At 35.8% G+C, this 27013-nt stretch overlaps 1 protein-coding gene and 1 long non-coding RNA gene across 42 annotated transcripts in view; both read left to right on the top strand.

Annotated features, from left to right (window-relative positions):
* The window catches only part of FOXP2 (forkhead box P2), a 549648-nt gene that overhangs the window by 425074 nt on the left and 97561 nt on the right, over positions 1-27013 (top strand). For 18 of the 41 annotated variants that reach the window (XR_014833057.1, XM_085004667.1, XM_085004690.1 and 15 more), the window contains one exon: positions 4145-4219. Coding sequence is in view for 12 of the 18 variants with exons in the window: in XM_085004667.1 (XP_084860793.1) it covers positions 4145-4219 (75 nt within the window). In the remaining 6 variants the exon portion in view is untranslated. 41 annotated transcript variants of the gene reach the window in all.
* LOC146394997 (uncharacterized) lies at positions 12346-16516 on the top strand. The gene is made up of 2 exons (XR_014834229.1): positions 12346-13798; positions 14081-16516. It is a non-coding gene; the product is annotated as an uncharacterized LOC146394997 (long non-coding RNA).

Raw genomic sequence — 27013 nt, 5'->3', positions numbered from 1 at the left:
GCCACACTGTCCCTGGGACATCTGATGTGAGGAGTGGTCTAAAAACAGCCAACCAAACTAATAAACAGAACAATTGGAGTGGAAAAAGGCCAGCCAACCATTTCATTTTATTCTCTATTCGTACTAGGTCAAGAGTGCCCATCCTTCAAGAACACTTTGAAAAAAAAAAGGTACACCTTTAAACTATAGACCACTCTTCTGTTCAGATATCATTTTATGCCGAATTTTATAAGAAACTAGTTTTAAACATGTTAAAGAAAATTTTGAGCACGTTTTCAGCCAGTCTCAAGGAAAATTATAATTTAAAACATTTTCATTTGTTAGGGAAGATTGATATATAAGACTTTCCTATTTTTTTATGAAAAATACACCTTTATCCACTTTGAGAAAATTATATTCTTTCTTAGAAGTCACTTCGCCTTGTCACTGAATGCAAACACCCTCATTATTAACTTCTTCCTTTGCCACACCAGGTTTCTAAAGAGAAAAAATATTTTTTATTCATATGGAAAAGGCTTTGATTTGTATCATGAAGTCTAATAGTAGACTGAAAGCTGTTTGAATGCAGATAGAATGTCTTGGGAATTTTTGCATCCTTTACAGTGTGTTTTATACATAACAGAACTTTAATAATGTTTTATTTGAAAAAAATGAATATTGTTCTGAAGCAATAGTGATAGCTAATAAATATTAAGTACCTAGCTAATAAACATTAAGTACTGGGGTACCAGCACTGTTCTAAGTACTTTACAAATGAATGTGCTTAATAACCCTGTCATACATTGTTACTCGTTACCCCTTTTCTAGAGAGAGAGGCCAGGAGAGCTAACTTGCTCAAGGTCACACTCCTAGTAAGTGTGATGTCAGAATCTGAACCCCGGCAGACTGTCTCCAGAGCTAGTATGCTTTTTTCCAACACGGAATGATTTACTCTTTATTGTTTTAGCAGAAAATGACAATGATCTGTATTTAACAGAAGAATAGATTCCTTCTGAAGTTAATGTTGAAAGCCTCTTCCAGGACATTGTTCTGGCCTTTTCACTGTTAAAAGGTTCTTTGGTGCTTATTTGAAACAGATGCAAACACTTAAAACATCCATTCACATTGCATTTCCCTATGATTTGCTGGAATATGTCAGGTTGCCTCCAGGAGACCCATTTCTAAATGACTGTCTGATTTCATTCGCCTTGCGACTCCTTTACAACTTCATGGATCTGTTCAAGCGTGCTTGGTCAGAGGTTGATTAGTGGCTCTTGCCAACATTCTGTCTCTTTCTGTTGCAGAAAGCTCTAGGACAGCCAGGAGAAGAAGCTGGGTGGCTTTTTCAAAGCAGTTTCTTCAACCAAGCCATTTGGCGAGACATGATGACGGGCTAATGGCAGTGCAGTTTATTCTCACATACTTTTAAGTCCGGGAATTATTCTTTGGGAGTTACTTAAAAGCCTTTGCCTTTCAGTTGGTTTGCTTTTTTCCTAAGGTATTGTTTTTCAGTAAACATAAGATTAGGCTTTCTCTTTTCACAAATGTTGCTTTTTAACTCTTTATTTTTATTGCTTGTTCAACTCTCCTGATTGTTTAAACCGTATATATCTTATAATTTTGCATGCCAAGTTTCAGGGTAGAAATGTCACTGGGAGTTCTCAGTGTGGGGCAGTCCTATCTCTCTTGTCCCTAAGGATAGATGAATGACAGTTTCATTGTAAGGCGCTTTGTTTTTATCTACAGTTACGAGAGTGATTTGGCGTCGTTAGCCAATGAGCGCTTTTGGCTAAACAAAGTTTCTGGGTTAACAAAAATACATCATGGATTCAGAAGGTCCCTTAGAATCTGGTTTTATGTCAACGTTATCTCAGTGATTATCAGTTAAAAGAGTATCTGGGAAATGTTTGAGAAGCAAAGAAGATATGTTTGGATTATACTTAGATTTACTGAAATTCTGTTCCTGAGTCATTTGAGCTAAGAATGGAGAACATTCTCTCTTACAGTGAAGCTTCAGCCTCCTTCCAAACCAAAGTTGTAATCTGTAGAAGAAATGCAGTGAAAATCTCCTTCTTATAATGAAATTCTTCTGATAATTTGGCACATGTATCCTTTCAGCGGTACCTACACTATTTTATTTGATAGCATCTTTTGTGTATTTTTATCATTGTACTCGTACCTTGTCTGGAAATGTCCTGTTTGTGTAGTTCTCAAATGCTGAGATATACTCTCTGAATCTTCCCTTCACACCATGTGATTGGGATGGCAAATATTCAGCACCCTCCAATGTTTTGTTTACATTGGAGATACATTATAATATTTGATGTGGGTGCTCTTGAAAGAACTTAAGGTGAAGTTGCTTATTTATGGAGTTCCATTTTCAGTACTAAATATACATAGTGTCATGGCACCTTTGGCATTCTTTGATGTGCACTGATTTGGGGTTTTACGTAGAGGATTGGCGATCCAAGGATTTTTTGCTAGTCTGGTTCATTGCTGTGGTACAGAGTAACATTTCACTTTTTTTTTTTAGGATGCTTATGACCTTGTTAAATAGCAGTCCAAAAATCATGTGGCTTGTTTTGATTTTAACCAAAGTTACAGCTGCCTAGCTGTAAAGCAGTCAGTTTCTCTTATTATGACTAGTTCTTCAACTTGTACTGTTTTAAATTGCCTGCAATTAGCATATTTCAACCTTATTTTTAGGTTTAAATTGCAGTGTGAGAGTGTACTCTCCTCTTAGCTAATTAGTGCTATCAAGGAACAGTAGGTTACCTCATTAGTACCATGTGCATTTAATTAAAGAAGAGAAAATTGGAGTTAACCTCATAGTTAATATTTTCACAGAGTGCTACAATGCCAACACCTCCAATTGGAGTCACACCCCTGTGTATCTAATTATGCACTGGTGCCAAATAAGGTTAGCAAGGGTACTACAAGGCTGTTGACAAAATAATTTAGATGAAAACGTGTTTGTTGGATTCTGACAGTAAAATATAACTTGAACATTTTTTCCTAGTCCTCATCTGCCAGCGTCAGGCAACATACTTCTTAGGAAACAGAAGGAAAAGAATATTTTGGAAGCCATTTTTTTTCTGTTTGAATTAATGTTGCTCTTATCTTGAAGAAAATGGCATATAGTCATGTAAAGCATATACAACCTGTTTCTTAAACAGAGCCCCTGAACTTCAGATATGTATTTTAAAAGAATTATTTATAAGATGTAATATTTACATGCATCAAACCACTACAAATACTCCCTGACACCCCTACCACATCCCTCCTTGCTTTTCTTCTTTTCTGATATACTTGTAATTTCCCTTGTGTATCTTATGAATGGGGATCATCCTTTCATATCATACATGAAGTCTAAGGATGTGTTGTCACATGGTCTATTCAAATGCAGTGTAATCCTTTTGCCCTTCAGACAAAATCTTTTGAAATGTCTAATGCTACTTAGGTAAAAAATGACATTCCATGTCATTTATCAATAAATAATCACTTTGCTTCTACAGATAAAAATGCAAACTGAGTGTATTTGAGTGTATAGAGTAGTTTTCAGTACAAATGACACAGTTCAACAGGTTTTAACAGTGATTATGGAGTTTGGCCCTATAGCCTTAAATATATGTTTTATGGCAATATTTGTATTCAGTAATGCAGAGCCAACGTGATCTATTTAAAGGGATTCTTGTGATTGTTCTCACATCTCAGGACAAGACAAGGATCTGTGTTCATTTGTGTTGGTTATAGTTGACTACAAGTCAACAACTATTTCAAAAAGAAAGTTTTAGGGACAAATACCATCTCATACTCGAAAATCACAGCACCACTTAAATCTATAGGAGTATTTATTAACATTGGGCCATGATTTTAGCTTAGAAATGAGAAGTGAGGTTCCTAAATTTGGATCATGGTAGATAATAACTTTTTGGTGAATGGTTAATTCATATGTTCAGATATTCAAATTAGTATCTGCCAAATTACCCCTATTTTTAAAATTTATGCTGTGAGACAAGGATGGAATAGTTTTGTCAATGTTGAGCTACCAAGATCATAATCCAAAAAATATTTTCTTTAATGATAATGTACATTTTTAGCATAAGCCTTAAAATTGAAAAAAAAAAAAAAAAAGCCAACTCCTGATTCTCTTTGTTTAATCTAGGAATTGCTTCCAGAAACAAAATTATGTGTCTGTGGCCACTCTTCTGGTGATGGGCATCCTCACAACACATTTGCAGTAAGTTACACTTAGCCATTCAGCTGCTAAGCACAAGGCCATAGACCCAACCCCACTCAATAGATTGTCTGTGGTTTTTCATTAGCCACTGCCTTCCATTGAGCAAATAACCAAGAGACGACTGATGTAAAGGCACAGATGTAATTAGTTTGTTTTCTGTTACTTCTTTATTTATGATTTTTTATTTTTCCATTAGAGTCGATTTACAGTGTTCTATCAATTTCTACTGTACAGCAAAGTGACCGAGTCATGCATATATGTATCTGTTACTTCTTATATTCTCACTTCGGTTATGTTTCATGAGGTATACAGTTCCCAATTTCTATGAATTGATGGCAGTAAATTATACAAATACAGGGAGTTCCTGTTGTGGCTAAGTGGTAGTGAACCTGACTAGTATCCATGAGGAGGCAGGTTCAATCCCTGGCCTCGCTTAGTGGGTTAAGGATCCGGCATTACCGTGAGGTCACAGAGGCAGCTTGGATCCTGCCTTGGTTAATAAATATATAAGGGCATATGGCTCTTTTGCTACTGTAGTAAAAGTAGTGGGCCACTACTTTTCTCAAACAGATTTAAAATAATTTGATGAGATGGTATGGATATGTGTAAAATAAATGGATAGAGATTATAGATAGATGTAATTCCTATTTTTTCAGGAAAAGTTGCTGTTCCCAGTTCTGCAAGTTATGGTATAAATATGCCAAGGCCTCTTTTTACATATTCTGCCACTAGAGTGTAATTTGCCTTTTTAGACAATAATATTCAATGAAAATTGCTTTCTTGACCCAATTCGCACACCAGTTAGCCTTGGAAATGAATAGCAGTCCTGAAGTGGCCATTCAAGAATTTTTAAATAGAGCAACTTCATGTTTCTATTTGTATGGATGCTTCCTGTATTCTTAAGGAATCTCTAAGTATGTAAGTCACATACTTTCATATCTAGAATTTTTACTTTTTTCCTTAAAATTGATGTAACTTTCTATTTTCTACCATTTAAAATATTCCTAAAATGGCTCACCCAAAATTTATTTTTTTACTACCATATACCAAAATATTTCCAAATCCATGATTGATAGGACACAACATAATTACTCTTATAAATAGATTGTTAGTAACTTCCTTTTTTTGTCTTTTGTCTTTTTAGGGCCTCACCAGCAGCATATGGAGGTTTCTACACCAGGGGTCCAATCAGAACTCAAGCCTCTGGCCTACGCCACAGCCACAGCAACGTGGGATTCAAGCCGCATCTGCGACCTACACCATAGCTCACGGCTACATCGGATCCTCAACCCACTGAGCAAGGCCAGGGATTGAACCCGCAACCTCATGGTTCCTAGTCGGATTCGTTAACCACTGAGCCACATCAGGAACTCCAACAAATTGTCAGTAACTTCTTAAATTAAGAAGAAATATCTAATTTCATGCCTCGGTTTTTAAAAAAGAAAGATTGTTCTAAATAAAGAGTGTCAAATTAATATTGAATGCTGTTCTTTGTGGAAAATATAGAAACAGTAAACATTTCTTTAAATGTTAGATGCAAAAAAATAATAGAAGGGAAAACAGAAATAACATGTACTATTTTATAGAAATAGTGATTGCAGAGGATTGGTAATGAATTTTGTACATAAAGTTAGATTTCATAATAATCTGAAATTATCTAGTTTGGGGTTTCATTCATTTTAATTCTAAAGTGTTTGCCCCTCCTGAGCTTTCTTTGCATTAAAAACATTCTAAAAAATAGGAAAAACTTAAAAGTAGTGTTAAGTTTTGCTGAAATTATGTAAATCTCTGTGTAAAACTAAAACCACCTTAATTTCTAAGTTTTCTTTGTATGTTTTAAAGGAAGATAAATTTAAGTTAAACTTCAAAAATAACAATATTTTAACTTAAATGAAGAAGATTCATCCAAAAGTATACTTTTACGATAGTGAATTAAAAATGGAATGGGCAATATTGCTAAATGGAAACACTTTTTCCTAAAATAATCTCAATGGAAAAATTGTTTTTGTTAGACTGAAGATATAGCTTAACTAATAGTAGTATTTGTTCTTTATCTGCATCTATTTCTACCATTAAAAAAAAAAAATCACTCTAGGGAGTTCCCTGGTGGCCTAGTGGTGAGGATTTGGTGCTCTTACCACTGTGGCCCAGGTTCAGTCCCTGGTCTGGGAACCGAGATTCCACATCAAGCCGCTGCATGCCATGGCCAAAATAAAAAAAATTTTTGAAACACTCTATTCTAGTGATGGAAAATAAAGCTATAGCATCAGATATTTATATTTTCACTGAAATATTTTCAAAATGAAAACAAACCATAGAGAAATGAAATGAATGGCTCTCAGGTGTCATGATATTCTTCAATGGCAAGCTTGAATTTATAGCCTAAATTTGTGATCACTAACGTATTGGTCAAATCCAGAGGTTTGCCAAATTGTTTACAGATGCCTCGAATGCTGTGTTGAACAGGAGTCTGAGGTTATTCCATGTATCTAAGACTGCAGGTAGTCTTCAAGACAGAAAGAACACTGGGATAGGCCAATGAGGACCTGCTGTAGAGCATGATAATTTATATGTGATAATTTATATGGGAAAAGAATCTGAAAGAGAATGGATATGTCTATATGTATAACTGAATCACTTTGTTGTACAGCAGAAATTACCACAACCTTGTAAGTCAGCTAAACTTCAGTAAATCCAAATATTTCTTAAAAAAGAAAAAGAAAAGAAAGAGAAAGAAAAGAGAGAGAAAGAAAGAAAAGAAAGAAAGAAAAAAGAAAACCCTGGGATGAATTAGTGAGATCTGCTGTGGGTGGTGGGGAGAGAGGACATGGCAGTGCATGGACCCGTGTTTGCTGTGCCTCCAAATCACCAAATTTAATACTTCAAATTAATCATTGAGTGACTTTGCAAGTGAGGCTTCTTGACATCACAACACACGGGAAACATTAAATACTAAGTAGATGCTTGTTTCCTGTATTGATTACATTAGATATAAACTTTCTGCAAGCTGAAATGGCTGATAATGTGATTTGAAACCAAGACGCAAATTAAAGCAAATACTATCTATTATTCATAATTGATTATTTCTATGTGTTGGGCATGGCTCTCTCTCTTAGTATTTGTTAAAATACCACTAGTATACTGGAGTAGTACTTGACTAAATATGGAATACCCTGAGACCACTGGTGGGCTGAAAAGAAGAAAGGATAGATGGGGTTATCTCAAGCCGGCTGCACTCCTTTATAATCTATATAACTCACATTTATAATAAACTGTGAGTTGTTGTAATAGTTCTCTAAATTCCTAAGAGACCCTACATAATGCCCTATCAATGGGTTAACTTAATATCACACATATAACTTCCATGATTGATCAACTTTCACAAATAAAAAGCCAGAATTTTCAGGCATGTATTCTAGAGTGGCAGATTAAATTCATTTTTACTCCCTCTCTTTTCACTTAAAAAAATAAAATCCTGTAGGTTTATTAACAAGCCTGAAGTAATGTACCATAAATCTCAAGGGAGGAAGACCACTTACAATTACCAAATGTAGGTTAAAGCCCAAATTATCTTTTTTGTTTGTTTGTTTTTTGTTTTTTTTTTTAGGTACACACCCACAGCATATGGAAGTTTCCAGGCTAGGGGTTGAATCGGAGCTGTAGCTGCTGGCCGACAGCACAGCCACAGCAACACCAGATCTGAGCCGCATCTGCCACCTACACCACGGCTCATGGCAACACTGGATCCTTAACCCACTGAGCAAGGCCAGGGATCGAACCCATGTCCTCATGGATGTTAGTTGGGTGTGTCATCACTAAGCCACAGTGGGAAACCCAAAGCCCAAATTATCTTAAAGAAATAAGTAATATTACATATTTGTTATTAGATAGATGCCAAAAGCTCTTGTTAATATCATCCTCTTTTAGTTATTTATTGTTATCAAGTTACTAACCAAAGATGCAATGAAAATATACTTCAGAGGGATATTTTCTGGTGTTTTGGTTTGAAAGTAGCCAGATGCTAGCCATTATTACCACATTGTTAAGTAGTAGTGCCATTTCTGTGTACCCACTAATTGGTTATATTTACTGTGCCTCCACTAGTTCATTGCAATCCTGGGCAGTAGTAATTGTACTCATGTCATCTCTACCTAAAAATTATGATCTTAAATTCTAGCTACCTTTTTTCTTTTTTTTAAGAAATGCTTGGGCACCACAGGTTGTACATTTAATATTCTAAAAAATAAAAATTTAATATTCTTATAAGTTTGAATTTTATAGGAAAAAAAGCATTTTATTTATGGCTTTAAAAGACAAGAATATGACAGTAAGTGAGCTTCCTTGTGAGAGATCACTTTTCAATCCTTGCTTTTCATACTCACTGTTTTCAAATTGTATATATTTAACTGTAATCTAGAGAAGTCTTCACTTATTTTGCTTTCCTTTCAAACTTTAGTAATGGGATCAATTCCTTCCTTTTTTTCCCCGGGTATTTCAAACAGCTTTACCAATGGCTAATTCTGTTGTGATCCTAAATTTCACAATCTTTGGCTTCCCTGATACACTCTAGTTACCCAAGTTCACTCCTCAGTAACTAGTCATTCTTGACACCTTATCCGCTTGAATGGCCTTATTAGCACCTACCTGCAGATGATATTATTGATGTCTTGCCTGCAGTTTTTTTACACCTAGTGAATACTATTTTACATAGGCCTCTGCCTGTTAGCTCTAAGTGCTAAGGCAATTACAAAGAATGCTCAGACTCGTTGTCCTTTGGGTCTTAATTTCAAAACTTTTACCATTGGGTCAAATGCATATTTTGGTGAACAAAATTGTGGGATCTATAAATTAAGAAATAAGACTTGGGTGGTCTTGGACTAGCTGCTTTACATCACATTCAAGTTAAATTGCATTGACCACATTGGATCATTCCCCCTACGGATCTTGATTCTGTTATGATTGTCTCCAGAATGTTTTATTTTGATGGGAATTGTGGATTGGAGGAAATAAGAAAAAGGTGATAGTGGTGATTTTAAGAATCGCTTATTTTCTGTTACAAAGTCATCTCTCTTTTTAGGCTTCACATAAATTCTACCCATTACCAACTAATTTGTCAACCAGCTTTCTCAGTTGAACAGTGGACAAATTGCTTGATCTTTTTTAGCTTTATACTCTCCATCTGTAAAATTAAGGCAATAATAGTATCTACGTCATAAGGTGGTGATGGGATTACATTTGATAACCCCCAAAAGTACTTAGCATGATGACTAGCATGTAGGTGTGCAGTAGATGTTTGAATCAGTATCTGTTGTAACATCAGTAAACTCTAGCTTGTACCAAAAAGGCAGTTCTGTTTGACAGAATTTAAGTATATATTTGCTATTGACATGAAGTAAGAAGCTTATGTCATGACCAAGACAGATGGAAATGTTCCTTATTGAGAGGGAAGTTTTTATATTCATTAAGTTGAACACTAACTTTTATACTCACAAAAATCAGTTATCCAGATGCTTTCTGATTTCTTAAGCTAAGTGAAAGGAGAGAACCCTGCCTCACCTGACTTAAGTGACATCCTCTAGCAGTCAAAGAAAATCACAGCTAAAGGATGTTAAAAAAGTGATTCTGCCCTCGATTGTCTGTATCCAGCCAGAACACATGAAGATGAAAATTAGGAAATACAGGGACAGTGCCAGGTTACCTCCAATTATTTCTTCTCCATATTCTAAATGCATTGGCAGAAATTAATAAAGAATTAAAGAAAAATTACTACTTATTAGAAGTATTGATAATTTTAACTAAAAAGCTGGGGGCAATTAACCAGGGATAATGTTGTGATAAATTTTGGGGAGAGTTCTTCCTTATAAAACCTCTACTGCAAGATTTAACTCTTTGCTATTTGGTGTTAAGTTGTGTTGGTACAAATTTGATTTTTTTATGAAGCAGTACAAATCAGATTTGTTAATTCACCATATTCATTTGGAGTTTTTTGTATTCGCTATTATGAAAGCATTGCTAATATATTAAGTCCTTGGTATGAAATTAAATCTTAAGATAATCAAATATTTCAAACGCTTATATTATAGCTGATTTGCCATAAAGCTATAATGTAGTAGCCATGTATAGGACTACTATTACAAACCTTCCAGACTCTCCGCTGGAAATAGAATAAAGGTTTCTTTTTTTAAAGCCTTGGCTGATATTTGTATGCAACTCCTTCATTAATCTTTTTCTCTCCCAGTGTAATTCAAGATATTAATAATTATCTGTACACACCTCACTCAGCTGGGATGTAGCTCCCTGAGCTCAGTTCATTCTAGATACCTCTCCTGAGTGATTGCCTCTCACCTTCTATTTTATTGCAATATTTGAGACTGCTATGAATTCTCTTGATGTTGGTTCCAAGAAGGACCAGTAGCAGAGCTTTTTCAATGGAGATTCCTCTTTGAAATTTATAATGAATAATTTACTCCCCTTGATGATTCACCAAAGCATTAGTATGGCAGAAATCAGGGGTTGATGAAAGGATTATTTATTTAGTTATCTGGTTTTGTTGTTGTTAATATATTTTTCATCAAATAAATTGATACACACACTAGAATATGTATGTGGCAATAATATGAATTTATGGTGCCCATTCAAACAGACTATTTTTTCTTTCACATTTAAAGTTATTTGTAATGAGCTATTAGTGATAGTCTCTGCAAATATGAAATATAATCTGTATTAACATCTAACAGTTAACTCTGTAGTGCCTGCATATATCTAAACATAGCGGATAGAATGTGTATTCCATATTTATTACTTGTGTTTCTGTTCCTTGTATATTTCCACATCACTTACTGTAGCATGGTAATAAGTGACAGGCACAAAAACCAAGTCATCCTAGTGTATAAATGCTCACATCTCAAGAGAACGTGTACACACTCACAAGCACACACACATACTCATGCATATCTAAAAGATCAATTATGTAAAAGAATGTGCATGTGTTTTTATTGAGTTCTATCTGCAATTCATTTTCCTTTCTCTTCTTTTTTGAAGTTAAATTTTTTCATGTTTAATTTCCATTAGGCAGATGAGTTATTTGTTGTGCACAGGATTGACAAAAAAATAGAATCAAATTCTTATTAGTGGCAACTTTCATGCAGCAATATATTTATTTAAAATATTTCTAAATAACCAGATTTTTTTATATAATTTCAGTACGTAAGATATTATGCTAAGCAGTACGTGGTTCCTATTGACATTAAAACTTAAGCCTGAAACTGCATGCTGTACTTTAAATCTTTATCCAGTGGAGTTCAGAAAGCTTACTCTTACCAGAGCTTGGCTATACCACAATCATATAATGCAGATGAAATTCACTTGTTTACTTCCAATTAATCATATTCATTATCCTAATGATAATATGCAAATAGATTCAGCCATCAGTAAGACAGTCTTATATCAAGTTAAGGTTTTCAAGATGGAACTTCTGTCACATTTAACCTTAAGGAGCTGCATGACTCTTATAGCCATATTCCCAAGCTCTTTTCCCTGAAGTCATCATTACCTTCCAACAGACCCTCTTCCTGTGCCCTCTTAAGAGAGATAGTGTGAGATATATTGGAATACTGGCAGAGTAATCTACCATTCAAATCCAGAGTACCAGTTACAACATCACATTCCAGAATAGAAATATAATACCTTAATTTTAATTGAGAATTTGAGATGTAAAATATTTCGTCTGGCTTAAGACATAGAGTATAGAAAGAAAGAGAACTAAAGAGATCTTTCTCTTAAGTAAAATTATCTAAAGATATATTACAGTGAAGGCAGAAATCAAGTAAATATCTCAGTGATAAATTCTCATTAACTTAAGCATAATTCATAAATTTACATGTGGTTGTGTGGTTTTAGAGAGAAAGAGAATGTTGGCAAAGTGATGTCATAAAATTTTGATAAATAAGCTTAAAAGTTTAAGAATTTAATATTATAGGGAGTTCCTGTCGTGGCTCAGTGGTTGGCGAATCCGACTAGGACCCATGAGGTTGTGGGTTCGATCCCTAGCCTCGCTCAGTGGGTTAAGGATCTGGCATTGCTATGAGCTGTGGTGTAGGTTGCAGATGCGGCTCGAATCCCTCACTGCTGTAGGTGTGGTATAGGCCGGTGGCTACGGCTCCGATTCGACCCCTAGCCTGGGAACCTCCATATGCCATGAGAGTGGCTGGAGAAATGGCAAAAAGACAAAAAAAAAAAAAAGAATTTAATATTATACATGCAAAGCTAAAGAATATTTTCTTAATGCACTGGTAATCAAGACAGAATTAAAATAAATAAAATAATGTGAATGATATGGGTACTATTGTTTTACCCCTATTTCTCCCTAAATCCCTATTGCCTATTAGTTGCATATCTCATATACTCTCTTATATTTAGGGTGAAAGATATACTTTTTAGCATATTAAGCGTGGAAAACATACTTTCTCTGCATGTTTACCCTTGTTTTTCTATATATGACCTATATAGTAACGCTGCTTTATTGGAAGGTTGTGCCCTGTGGCTGCATTGCCAAAATAAAGAGGAGAGCATGTCTAACCAACATGAATTTCCATCATATAATGAGTGGTGGAATATGTTACCTTAAATGAGCTTTAAGTTTAATTTAACTCCTTTATTTTACAGTTGAGAAAACTTAAGAGTCTAAGTGACTTTCTTATATCTCTCCATTGCTCATTGAATTCAGGAGAGAGCTATTGATGATCTGATGGTTCTTTGGTCTTAAGCCATGGTTCACATGTATTAGTTCTGACAAGGTGTGTTATTTTAATTGTAACTCTATAGATCTGTCACGTAAAGAAATCACTCAGTTTTTTTCCAACTGTTGATAATCACATTTACCAATGATAAGGTCTCAAAAACCAGGTAGATTTTGTGGTCACTTTTGAAATTACAATGCGTATTACCTGACCACTTGAGGTTTATTGAGGACACTTCTAAGGTCTTGATCAGATCTAAGAGACAGTTTTATTTATAGGTTAATGTTTTAGAAAAGAAAAATTCAAGGATCTTTAATGATTCCTCCAGAAATATTTTAAAGTAAATCATAAAATCTCAGACTGTTGATTTATTGCTTACATTCTTTTATTAGGACTTTAACTAGAAAAAAAAGACTTTTTAAATTTAATTTTTATTAGAATACAGTTGATTTACAGTGTTCTGCCAACTTCTGCTATACAGCATAGTGACTGTATATATACTTTTCCTACTACAGCATAATATATATGTGTGTGTGCATGTATATATATATTCGTTTCCTCATATTATCTTCCATTGTGGTCTATCCCAAGAGACTGGATATAGTTCCCTGTGCTGTACAGTAGGACCTCATTACTTATTCATTCTAAATATAATAGTTTACATCTACCAACCTCAAACTCTTATTTCTTAAAGGTATAGAGGGCATTGCTAATGTAGTTCCTAATATTTAAAGGAAAAAGCTTAATAGTTACAGAGCCTTAATCCTTTACTATACTTGTCCTTTTGCTTAGACTACACATCCAAGCAAGATCAGTTCCTCAACAGAGAGGAACAAAGAAAGTTTCCCTGGAGTTCCCATCGTGGTGCAGTGGTTAACGAATCCGACTAGGAACCATGAGGTTGCGGGTTCGATCCCTGCCCTTGCTCACTGGGTTAACGATCCGGCGTTGCCGTGAGCTGTGGTGTAGGTTGCAGACACGGCTCGGATCCCGCGTTGCTGTGGCTCTGGCGTAGGCCAGTGGCTACAGCTCCGATTCGACCCCTAGCCTGGGAACCTCCACATGCCGCGGGAACGGCCCAAAGAAAATAGCAAAAAGACAAAAAAAAAAAAGAAAAAGAAAGTTTCCCTGACTTTTTAGGTTGTCTCTTTACTATCCATCAGACAAATGTTGTGTCTTAACAATTGAAAGTGATTAACAGGTCATCCTGACTTTAAAGTACAAACAAAAAGGGATGAGACAATACTTTTAAGTTGGATATTGAAAGAGCAAACATTTAGATAGGTAATGCTCAGAACTGATGTTTGAACCGACCAGATAAATGCTGTGACTAACGTACAACTTTGATTCTGAAAAATATATTTATAGCACTTGAAAATTAACTACTTAAAGTCATAGAAATGAGTACAGAGATTATAATTCAGTTAAGAAATTATGCTTCTAGAAAAGTCCTAGGGGGAGTTCCCTGGTGGCTTAGCAGTCAAAGATCCAGCATTGTCACTGCTGCAGCCCAGGTTCAATCCCTGGCCCAGGAATTTCTTCATGCCACATGCCAAAGTTCAGCCCCCCCCCCAAAAAAAAAGTCCTACAAAATATATGGAACAATCAACTCTAACAATGTTAATTAGCATATAAACCATTTTTATTGATACCATCATAGTGTAAATAATTGCTCCTATTTCTCCTTTCTCATAACTTTTTCTGAGATGAAGTTTTGAGTATACAGTTTTTAATGACTGCCTAGTGTCTGATGGGTAAAGTTTTATGAACCTAAGTCTTGCAATTATGTTCCACCCCACAGATATGGACTCTTTTTCTTTCCCAACTTTATTTTCTATTATTTTACAAATAAAAATGTTGAGTTCTGACTGATATGTCTACTTGTTGTTCCCAAGTATACCATATCCCATTTTTTTCTGTTCCTTTTCTTGTGTTATTATCACTCTGTAATCTCCTTCCTTTTCTTATCTGCTTACCGGATTCTACTGATTATACAAGGTCCAGCTCGTTTACTGCCCTGCATGAATGCTTTGTGACCAGTGTAGTCCACATTGATTTATTACTCTTTTGATCTTATATGTCTATACTAAGCCAGGCCATATTTTTGGAATTATGTTTACACAGGTCCCTGATAATCAGTTTCTTTTTTTATATGTATAATGATTTTTATTTTTCCATTATAGTTGTTTTACAGTATTCTGTCACTTTTCTACTGTACAACACATACTCACCAAGCATATCCCGTGTATAACTTACAGTGCTACAGAAATTCTCAGTAATGATAACCCATTGAAAAATATTGAAAAGCATAAACTAAGAAGATGGAAAATCTACAGTTTAGGACTGAAAAAAATTTCAGAAAATCAGACTGTAAGAAAAGATTTAATCATTGGTGTGGAGGAATTAGGGAGAGATATATGGAAGACATTTTTCTGAGATGAAGTTTTGAGAAAAAAAAAAAAAAACAACAGAAGCGTAAAGCGCATTCCAGGCATTGGGAACAGCATAAGCTAAGCTACAAAAGAAAGAAAAAAGTGTGTGTGGGGGGGAGTTGGTGCGTAGTCTTTAAATATATGGACCACAACTAAAATATAAAGTTTTAAATGGCTTAAAAAAAAACCTTAATTATTCTGTAGGATTTTGAGCAATGATGTGGATGTAAGATAACTAGGCTATCTTATTTAAATATAACCTTGGGAGCCATAGGAAGAAGTGACTGGAAATAGAAAAGTATTAGTCTAGTGTCTAGGTGAGAAAATGCTGTCCAGAAAAATTAACATGGTAATCTTAACCAGGGGAAGGACAGGATAAGGAGATAAGAAGAAAAATTTAAGGGAGAATACAAATCTCCAATTTAAAAGTTATGTTGACCATTAGCGAAACCGGAAAAATTGAGATCCCTGGAAATGTGTGCCTGGATATTTGTATTTGTTTGATTGGGAACCTGGTGATATCTAGAACACAGGAAGAATAGCAGGTTTGGTGGTAGGCAATAGGGAGTTGGAGGTGATAAAATTGTTGTTTGAGAGGTATTCTGCATTGCTGGTGGGATATCCACATTCAGCAGACAGCGATGACTTGGAGATGGTGCATCTTTGGAAACCACACCATCCGAAGGAGATAAGAGTCCATTATGTCGAAGTGATTGTAAGGAGGAAGACAACCACAGAGAATTTGCAAAATGAGACATTGGGTAAAGGGAGGAAAGAATAACCAGTAAAGAACATAAATAAATCTATATGGCAGTAGAGAATCAGGAACCTGCAATCAAAGGAGAATAGAAAAGATTTTTTTAAAAGCCGATTAAGGGTGATTTCAAGACTGTGAGGTGAGACATGAAAAAAGTCATTAGACTTGGCAAGAATGTTTTCAAAGAGTATAGTCCATGACAGTCACTTGAGAGGCAACTGAAACAGCGTATCTAAATTAGGAGCGTACGGGTCCTTTGAGGGAAATGCTGATTAATAGGGAGATGATAGGACTGGAGCCAGAGGGAGCAGAATTGAGGGAACATCTTGGGGAGAGGGCCAGTGGAAATGAAAAGACTGAAAAAGCAAAAGCAAGAAGGAAAGAATAGAGTTGAAACAAGGTCTGGGAGATGATTGTGGGAGAGTGCTGGCATCAGGGGTGCAGATGGGGGGAATTCGTCTTTAAAGGGAATAGAAACCCACTGTCATCTGAAATGGACAGAAATTTGGAGATGAGTAAACTCATAGCTAGGTCATTACCCCTATTGTATTATTTCTTAACTCTTGTGACTACCATTGTGTCTCTCTTCTCCAGTGTTACAACATCTAAGTCTGAATTTGTATCATCACCTTTTAGGGATTCCTGCTGCTCTGACAAAACTGTATGACAAAAAGGAAGGGTATATTCAAGGTTGTCAAGACTTTCCAGTCATGACAGCATGACTCTCACCATATTTGTTATATTATATGGTATTTTTAGCCAAAAGAATAACTATTTATCAGAGTTAAAACTTAGCAACTATTTTCTCCTAAGAGACGCTAATAACCTAGTCACAATGTGAATGTTCGTTCCTTCTCCAAAATCTAAGGTGGATTAATAGCAATCTGAAGAACATTAATTATTTTATGAAACATTTAGATACATTAAGATTTCGAACTTTTAAAGTAATTGGTTAATTCTTAGTAATTAATAAAATATAGCTCTTCACTTTTCAGGAAAACCTTTTAGTAAAAACAGAATATATAACCAGAGTGAAATATATGCAGAAATATTGTGATAGTCTCCTTTTCACTGTATTGACAGTTTTACATTTTAAGAGCAACCCAATAATCCAACCACTGAAACTGCTCTTAGACATATATTTCAGTGCTTAATTCTGCATTTAGTTTTATGCAGTTTGGGTAGCAAGGTACCACGTGGTAATATATCTCTAAACCCCCAAACCTACTTTCTGTTCATAAAATCAGAACTGAAGTGGAAGGAAGACAGTGGAAGGAAGGGGGGGGAGGAAAAAAGGGAGGGGAGGAGGGAAAGAAGACATAGAGATCTAGCTTTTGGAGCCTGTTTACAACAGCAAATATTTCTGCCTTATGAAGTGGACCTTAAATAGTAGAATTTCAAGAATTGTTGGTAAAAAACTGGAAATATGTTCTCCCTTCTGTGATCTTTTTTTTTTTTTTTTTTTGCTTTTTAGGGCTGCGCTCGTGGCAGATGGAGGTTCCCAGGCTAGGGGTCAAATCGGAGCTACAGCTGCCGGCCTACACCACAGCCATAGATAGCAATGCAGGATCCAAGGCTCCGAGCCGTGTCTGTAACCTACACCACAGCTCACGGCAACGCTGGATCCTTAACCCACTGAGCAAGGCCAGAGATTGAACCTGCATCCTTATGGATGCTAGTCAGATTCGTTAACTGCTGAGTCACGACGGGAACTCCTTTTCTGTGACTTCTAATGAAGGAGTTCCCAGATCATACTTACTAAAGAAAATTCATTTTAACCTGCCAACCAGAATCCCTTTCCCTTTTTTAGTTCTCAGGTCCCTGCAGAGCAGATTTGTTCAAGCACTCCAAACTGAATTAAAAATGTTTTTCTGTGTTGCCCTTTGCTGGAGTGTGGGTGAAAGTATCAAATATACCAGGTTTTATAAGGCAGAATCGCATTGTGGTCACTTTTGCATGAACCCACTCATAAGTATAGTATTTTTTATCATACCTGTTTACACTTATTTTTTTCTGTTGAGAAACTGAACATAACTGAGAAGTAAAATAACTTTTTCTGGAGTCACATCTTAGCAAAGGAATAAGCCAAGACCCAAATTCAGGTCTCTCTGCCTTCATGCCACACACCTGTGGCATTTTTACTGATGGTTTTTAATTTGTTTTATAACTCCACTACAAGTATTATTTAAAAGAAACCTTCTTCCTTAACTCCCACGTTAGAAGAATGCCTGAATATTTGAATCATCTTTGCTGCCTTGAACACCTTGACTTTGCTTTCTGCACCTCCTATAAACCAGGGATTTCCAGTTCCACCCACTTCAGACAAGAACACAAAAAATGTGACAATCATCAGGCACTGTTCCAACTCATGCTCTCAAAAACTCGATGTATTTTTTTCAATTCTGACAAATTCCTATATTTCTTCAATTGGTTTACATTCCCTTATTTTTCTTGAACCAACACTTTACTCTCATTAAATCTTCTATTCTTGTTAAATCTTCTGTTTGACAGTCAAAACACTTATTTGGCATTAAGTCCGTGCCATTTTTTCTAAAATCTCCCCCTCTTGCCATGTGTCTTACTATTCCCTATTTTTAACTGACTCTCAAAAATAATAAAAATATTCACTCTGCCCTAAATATGCCCAAGCATTTCCCACCTCCATACCTTTGCCCACTCAGGTCTCCCCCTTCTCTCTGTTCCTTGGGGTGGAATAATTCATAGGGGTCATCTTGTCCCGGATGAGGTAGCTTTATCTTGCTGCCGTAAAAATCCATACAGGATGGAAGAGTTCCCGTCATAGCTCTGCAGAAAGGAATCTGACTAGTAACCATGAGGATGCAGGTTTGATCTCTGACCTCACTCAGTGGGTTAAGGATCCGGCGTTGACCTGAGCTGTGGTGTAGGTCGCAGACGTGGCATGGATCTGGCACTGCTGTGGCTGTGGTGTAGGCCAGAGGCTACAGCTCCAGTTCAGCCCCTAGCCTGGGAACCTCCATATACCACGAGTGCAGCCCTACAAAGACAAAAAAATAAATAAATAAAAAATTTAAAAAAATTTAAAAAAACCTTGTACAGGATGGAAAGCTGCTTCACCTTCTTCTATGCTGGATTGTGATGACTTTGGAGGAGCATCATTTCATTTTTCCCTGGAACACAGAAGTATTCGCAAGTGCATCTAGCACAGGGTCTGGCATACAGTAGGCACTTTGAAGAGCAGTCTCCTTTTGGAGTTCCCAGCATGGCACAGCAGAAATGAATCTGACTAGGAACCATAGATTGCGGCTTCGATCCCTGGCCCAGGCCAGGGATCCAGCATTGCTGTGAGCTGTGGTGTAGGTTGCAGAAGGTGGCTCAGATCCTGCATTGCCGTGATGGTGGTGTAGGCCAGCAGCTGTAGCTCCGATTTGACCCCTAGCCTGGGAACCTCCATATGCCCATATGCCTCGAGTGTGACCCTAAAAAAAAAAAAAACAACCAAAAAAAAGCTCATCTCCTCTTGTTCTGCTTCTGTGGAATTTTGTTTTCTGTCATTCATAGTGCTTCCTCTAAATATCACTTCATAGAATCAAGAAGGGAGTACAGTTTCTCTTGTTTTGTTGCCAGTGCAATTACAAGCTGGGTTTTATTTTTTAATTATTATAATTAATTTTTGTTTTTTTAATTTTTAAGTTTTATTCAAGTATAGTTCATTTGCAAGGTTGTGATAATTTCTGCTATACAACAGTGATTCAGTTATACATATCCATTCTCTTACAGATTCTTTTCCCACATAGATTATCACAGAATATTGGGTAGAGTCCTCTGTGCTATCCAACAGGTCCCCATTGGCCAATCATTCCATGTATCTCAGTGTGCATCTGCCAACCCAAACCTTTACTCCAACCCTCCCACTCCCTACCTGCCCCCTTTGGTAACCATAAGTTTTTCCAAGTCTGTGAATCTGTTTCTGTTCAGCAAATTAGTTCATCTGTATTCTTTTTTTAGATAAGAAGGAAGTGCAGTTTTGAATGAAAACATAATGATAAATTATAGTCAAGTTTTTTTTCCTCCATATACCATCTAATGGTCCTTTTTTTCTTAGTGAGCAAGAGAAGTTTCTGAAATATGTAAATATTGTTGGAAATAGACATCAGAGAGTGGTGAAAGTTTTTGTTATGCTTTAATCTTTGAATTTGTGTTTTCCTAGACTAACGTAGCTGTGTAGTCAACATTTTTCTGATCTCACTCAAACATGGAGATTTATTATTTTCAGTGAAAGCCAGTAAATCTGTATTTCTACCAAGTGCTCTGGTGATTCAGAGGACTAGGCATGATTAGAGAACACTTAATCTAGAGCCTCCCTACACAGTGTGTTACTTGGGCAGCAGCATCACTGGGAATTTGTTAGAAATGTAGACTCTTAGGCCCCACCCTAATTTATGCTCTGTAATTATATTGAACATTGTTTTAGCTGTTTATTTGGGTGCTTTGTATGTATGTATGTTGGGCAAAAGTGTGGCTTCACCAACCAGCTGTTTTACATAAATTAAGTTTAAAAGTGAGATCATTTTAGTAGTAAAATATTAGTGGAGTTTTGTGTGCAAAATACAGCTAACTTGCTTTACTGAAATTTTTACCTGGCAACTCATGCATGTCAGATGAATATAACTGTTGAACTGAAGAAGGCCTACTTAGAGTATGATGTTAAAAAGTTTTATATCTCTTAGTCTAAGATATAGGCTGTAAATATTTTAGGAATGAAAAAGATTATTTGTGAGCTATAGGGAGGAAAAAGAGATTTACTATAGCATGAGTTACTGGAAGCATTTTTAGTGATGTTTACTTTTCTAAGGTTCCATTTATAAATACCTTATTATCGTTGTTAAATTAAATGACACTCTATAGAATGCTTGATAACTTCAATTCATGCATTAAATATGCACATATATTTTAAGAATATTTGCATCTTATAATACATGTAAGAAAGACGTCATTGTCTTACTGGTTAACTATTTCTTTGATTTTATTTATTATAAAATAAAGTTCTATATGTATCAAATGATTTCTGCTTTTTAATTCTGAAATGGTAGTGTATATGAATATCTGATTGGCTGCATTTTCACCTTTTTTTTCTTTTTGGTCTTTTTATAGGGCCATACCCATAGCATATGAAAGTTCCCAGGTTAGGGTTTTGAATCAGAGCTGCAGCTGCTAGCCTATCCCAGAGCCACAGCAATTCCGGATCCTTAATGTACTGAGCGAGGCCAGGGATCGAACCTATGTCCTCATGGACCTTAGTTGGGTTTGTTAACCACTGAGCGATGACAGGAACTCCTGCATTTTCATCTTAAATGAGATTTTTATACCAAGCTTCCCCGAAGCAGTTATCTGAAATATTTAAGGATGACAGTATTCCAAACAACAGTTCATGTTCTTGTTCTTCTATTGAGTGCTTAAATATACTTTAACAATATATTGATTATTGCAAACTATTTCTCTTAAAGTAGCACAAAATTTCTTGCTTTTGCAATGCATTTATAAACCATAGTTTGAACCAGGAAAGGCAGTTTTATGAACAAAGTATTATTAGTACAAGTATTTTTAAAGCCTTTGTTACCTTTTTTACTTGAATGCTAAGTTTGATAGGTACTCATTTAATTGATTTTAAATTTTAGATGTTTCATTATTATTACCAAGTTTCAGCTCTAATTATGTGAATGAATGAGACAAACATTGTAAGTGTTAAAATTGAAAAAATATGATTATTTCAATTTAGGTTATACTGATTTCTATTACCAGTATTTTCAACAAAACGTGAACAAAATATTTCAGTAACGGCATAGCCAAGGGTAAAATATGGAAGTATTTCCTAAACCTGTGTAAGAAGAAAATGCCATTCTCTCACTAGCTATGCAAAGTTCTCAAAATTCACATCAGCTGCTGATTCGATGAACATGAGATAATAAAATCCGTCATTCTTAGCGTCATTGATTCTGATGTTCTCATCCTCATTTTGAAGTGTCTTTAATATTTATTTTAAGCTCATTCAGTTTTTAACTGCTTTCTCTCCATCCTATATAATTTAATTAGATTTTTTAAAATTCAGTAATACCTGCAAACATTTGAAAAGTATAAATATAATGGTCCAAAATGATAAGTGACTCTTATCCCCCAGCTCCAGAAGAAAATATCTTTTATAGTTTCTGTGTTTTCAGTTCTCTTGAATATAGAGAATGAAATATTCTCTGCCTTCAGGAATCTTCCAGTTCATATCTTCCCAACTACTGCTCTTTGGAATCTGAAGGGAATTGCTTTTCTGGAACATTTGACAATAAATAGGTGGTTGGTTACTGCTTTAGAATTATCACTAGAAAGATTTCCTAGCATATTGAATGCTAGTTGATGTGCCAGTTTATGAACTCAAAAGAAAACCACCTAAATATTTCTCCTTTATTTTAGCTGTCTCCATATCCAACCACTTAAAAATAAACTGAATTTAAGCAATACCACTTTTGTCCCCTCAAGTCATTGGTTATTTCCCCTGAACTCCAACAGCTTTTCCTATGTGAAACATACTGCTTCTATTACTTTTTTTTTTTTTTTTTCCGGTCTCTTTGTCTTTTCTAGGGCTGCATTTGTGACATATGGAGTTCCCCAGGCTAGGGGTCCAATTGAAGCTGTAGCCTCCAGCCTCTGCCAGAGCCACAGCAATGCAGGATCTGAGCCGCATCTGCCACCTACACCACAGGTCAGGGCAACATTGGATCCTTAACCCAGTGAGCGAGGCCAGAGACTGAACCTGCAATCTCATGGTTCCCAGTCGGATTCATTAACTGAGCCATGACGGGAACTCCTATTACTTCTTGATTTATCAACTATGGATAGACTATGCTGACTCTTTTCTATGCAAAGAGTATAGTAATTCAGTAATTTTTCGCAAACACCAATTTGCCTAGTTCTACTATTATTTTGAACACGTCTAGTGGTTATCTTTATTACTCAAATAATAAACTTAAATATTTTTCCTATTGATTCCCAACTATAAATGATAGCTATTAAAAAAAAAAAAAACAGCTAGCAGGCTATTTTTATTTTATGGAGCCACTACAGTCTTTCTGAGCATAATACACACATTAGAGGATTCTATAAGCTTTCTCCTCTTCCCTGAATTACCTGTTCATCTCCTGCCTCTTGTTAGATTTTTTTCATCTCTTCCATTCTTTTTTTATGCTGTTGGTATTCTTCAAATGTCTGATGCTTTGGGTTTGTTGGTTCAACATATGAATGAAGGGCCTGGCTAGTTAGTAGGATTGGTAGCTGGGGCAAAGTTTCTGCACAGCTGTGTAGGTCTTTCAAAGTGTTGAAAAGTAGGCTTCACTTTTGGGTCTTCACTTACTTTACTGCCACCACTGTTTTCTGCTGTTACTCTTGCATGGCCCACTTCAATTTTAAGTCTGTAATTGAGGCTGGTAATTAACTCTCAACTCCACTTATCTTTTGCATTCCTACAACCATATTGGGTGCTTTCTCTAGACAGATAGTTTGTTTTCTTTGTCTAATAATGCACTTCTCAGACTTTATCCTGGGGACAAAAGCCATTTCAATGAGAAGGCTTGCTCTATTACTTAGAGTGTGGGAGGAGTAGGTGTTTTACAGGCCTGCCCATTCTCAAAGGTGGATTTTAATTAATTCCCCTGATGATTGTCCCATGGCCCACCCTTGCCCTTTGTGTTCTGTGAGAAGTAAGAATTTACCACTGTCGTTTTGGGGCTGCATTTTTCCACATTCTTTTGTTTATCAATCTACACTCTTCCACCTGCTCACCTTAAACCAGGTTTCTTAAACTTTCTAGTCCTCTACTGGCACCTTTTGTTTTATCTTTTCAGCACACATATAGTTTTATTATTTTTGAAACAAAGGTAGAGAAGGAAGATAGACCTGGGTGCTTATTCGATTATACTAAACTAGAGGTCAATAATTCTTTTTAAATAAAACACTGTAATACACATAGGCCATAATTATTCATGGCCGCCTAGTATGTACCCGTCCATGTTACAGAATGCCATCTCATGGGCTCTGATATGCCTCCCCTTACCTAAAGCTGTGGCTTACAGATTTGCAAAATTGCTTTTAGAACACAGATTTTACTTGTTATTCATTTAATTCACTTAGTTCAGGTAGCTTTAATTCCTGTTAAAAACAATTTGAGTTACTCTTTTTTCCCCTTTTCTACTATTAAGAATTTAACCAAAAGGGGAGCTCCCACTCTGGTGCAGTGGGTTGAGGACCTGGTGTTGTCTCTGAGGTGTGAGTGCAATTACTGGCTCAATGTGGCATGTTAAGGATCTAGAGTTGCCACAGCTGTGGCATAGATCACAGCTGCAGCTCAGATTCTGCTGATAAGTAAGATTATCATGAAAATTTAAAGCTATTATCTTAACCAAATATTAGAGGGAAGAGCTTTGACGTTTTAATGTGCACTGCAGCAAACCCTGAGGGTTGCTCTTTTTTGAGCCAGACTTTCCAGACTCTGAATCAGAACCAGACAGGGTTATATTGATACAGGCTTTTCTCCCACTGCCTGCAGGTTGCCTCAGGGATCCTATGTGAACTTCCCAAGCTTATTGCTACTGTGGTGCTTCTTAGATGTAGATCTCTCCAAAGAAACATTAGGGCCATTCATGACTTTAAGAGCCCTTCTTGCTCTGAAGTTCTATATCAAGAGAATTTTGGCCAGTTCTTTGCTAGAATATAAGGGCTGGTGTTTGTGTTTGGCTGAAGAGAAGGATAAATTAATACTGAGGAAGAAGTTGATACAGTGTAGTTATTGTGTGTTCTCTTCTCAACAATGCAGTATATACCCAGTTAGACAAAGGGGGAAGATTCAGATAATGTATTTTAAATAAGGTATAATTATTTTGTTTTTAATAAAGGATTTTATGATTATACTATGTGCTTTTCCTAAGCAAGTCAGAGACAGAACTCTCAGTGATGAAAGAAACTTTAGGCTCCTTCAGGACTTTTACTCTTCCAAAATTGTTTTACTATTAACACAGTGCCATTTTCCGAAACATTTTATATGCTCAAACCCACCTAGCAGTCATCTTTCCACACATCTCAAAGAGCTCCTAAAATGCTGTCTTATGGAGTTCTCTTCTGGCACAGAGGGATTAGAATCTGGTGTTGTCATTGCAGTGGCTCAGGTCCCTGCTGTGGCACAGGTTAGATCCCTGGCCCAGCAACTTCTGCGTGTCATGGGTGTGGCCAAAAAGAAGAAAGAAATACTGTTTTCTATCCAGTGTTTTCCCAACTGAAATAGAGTAAAGTTAATTCATTATGCCTATGTATTTGGGCCAGGTGTTAGATACTGATTAACTTGACAACTATAGCACATTCACCCAAACTATCTAACTGGTTAAATAGATTTTTGAATGATTGATTTACCATGATTTACCATTTTTACCATTATTCTATATTGATCAATACAGTTAGCCCTTGAGCATTTGTCTAAAATTTAGTACAGCATAATCTTGGAGATTGTTTATATCCAGTAAGGTTAGTGGCAGCACTATAGATTTTAGCAATATAACTACAAAACTTTGAGAAAAATTATGGCAGCAGTTATTATATTGAACTAACTTGTAATGAATTATGTTCAGTTATATTATGAGTGGAAGCTACATAGGGATTTTTTTTTTTTCAAGGAGTGTGATCTCTCACCAGCTGAGAACTTAAAATAGAATTCAGTTTATGGCTCTGCCATGTGCTATATATCGACCCCAGAAAAGGCATTTTCTGTCTCTGGGCCTAGATCTTAATCTATGAAACGGGGATAACCATTCTTGAACTGACTCCCCACACTGTGGACAATGATTCCAGAAGCTGTGCATAGAAAGAAGCTTGAAAGAAGCTTTTTCTTGAAAGCCTTGAAAGAAGCTTTTTCTCGCACAGCCTACATGCTGCTTATCAGGAGGCTTTTGTTTCTCCCAAGCATTCTCTGCAGCCCTGTCCATAGAACAGTTTACAATGCTATGTATATTATGCCTCTGCACTGTCCAACAGAGGAACCTCTAGCCATATGCAGTTATTGAACATTTGAAATATACTGGTGTGATTGAGAAACTCAGTGTTTAATTTATTTAAATTTAAATAGCCATATTTATCTAGAGGCTACCATATTGGACCACATAGGGAAGAGACAGAAATAACTGAGATGCTATTGCAATATTTCTTATACGACAATTGTAACACTGCTTATAGTTACTCTGAGTTTTAAATCAGATAATAATCTAGATGATAAAACATTATCCTTTGTTTAAAAAATATTTTTCAAATTGAAGTGATGATTACATGAAATGGCACTCCTACTTTTATGTCGCATTCTTGGTGGACAAATTATTTAGAGACATTGACTTTATTATGTATGTAATGATAAAAATAATTTTCATTTGTATCTCTATCAGTAATATTTTAATTGATTATTTGAAGTTCATATTTAGGTATGTGCTTATCCAAATCACTAGAATAATCTGCTGTTGAAGAGATTATTTGATTTAAAATGAAATCCGCATGGTTTTAAATGAAATACCACAGGAAATTAGAGTTCCCAAAAACATAATGCTTTTTATTTAGGGTGACTTTTTTTTTAAGCAGATACAAATAGTTATTCCTAATTTATATTCCCCTCTTTGCCTCTCGTGAGAGAGCATCACTCTTCATTTTTGTTGAAACCATCAGGTCCTATTTTCTTTACTGATCTGTTTTAATTCAAATCTGTAAATATTGTCCTCCTTCTTGATTAGCCTTTTTCTTTAGATTTACTTTCAAGTAGTGGTAATAATAGTACGTAACTACTTTTAACCTGTCCCTTTGGACTATTAAGGAT

Source organism: Sus scrofa, chromosome 18, assembly GCF_054392235.1.
Source record: "Sus scrofa isolate SSC_HxYL_T2T_F1_AM1 chromosome 18, Sscrofa_HxYL_maternal_Yorkshire_Landrace_v2.0, whole genome shotgun sequence".
Classification (NCBI taxonomy): domain Eukaryota; kingdom Metazoa; phylum Chordata; class Mammalia; order Artiodactyla; family Suidae; genus Sus; species Sus scrofa.
The sequence above is the reverse complement of the archived record's forward strand: the minus strand, read 5'-3'. Positions and strand labels throughout refer to the sequence as shown.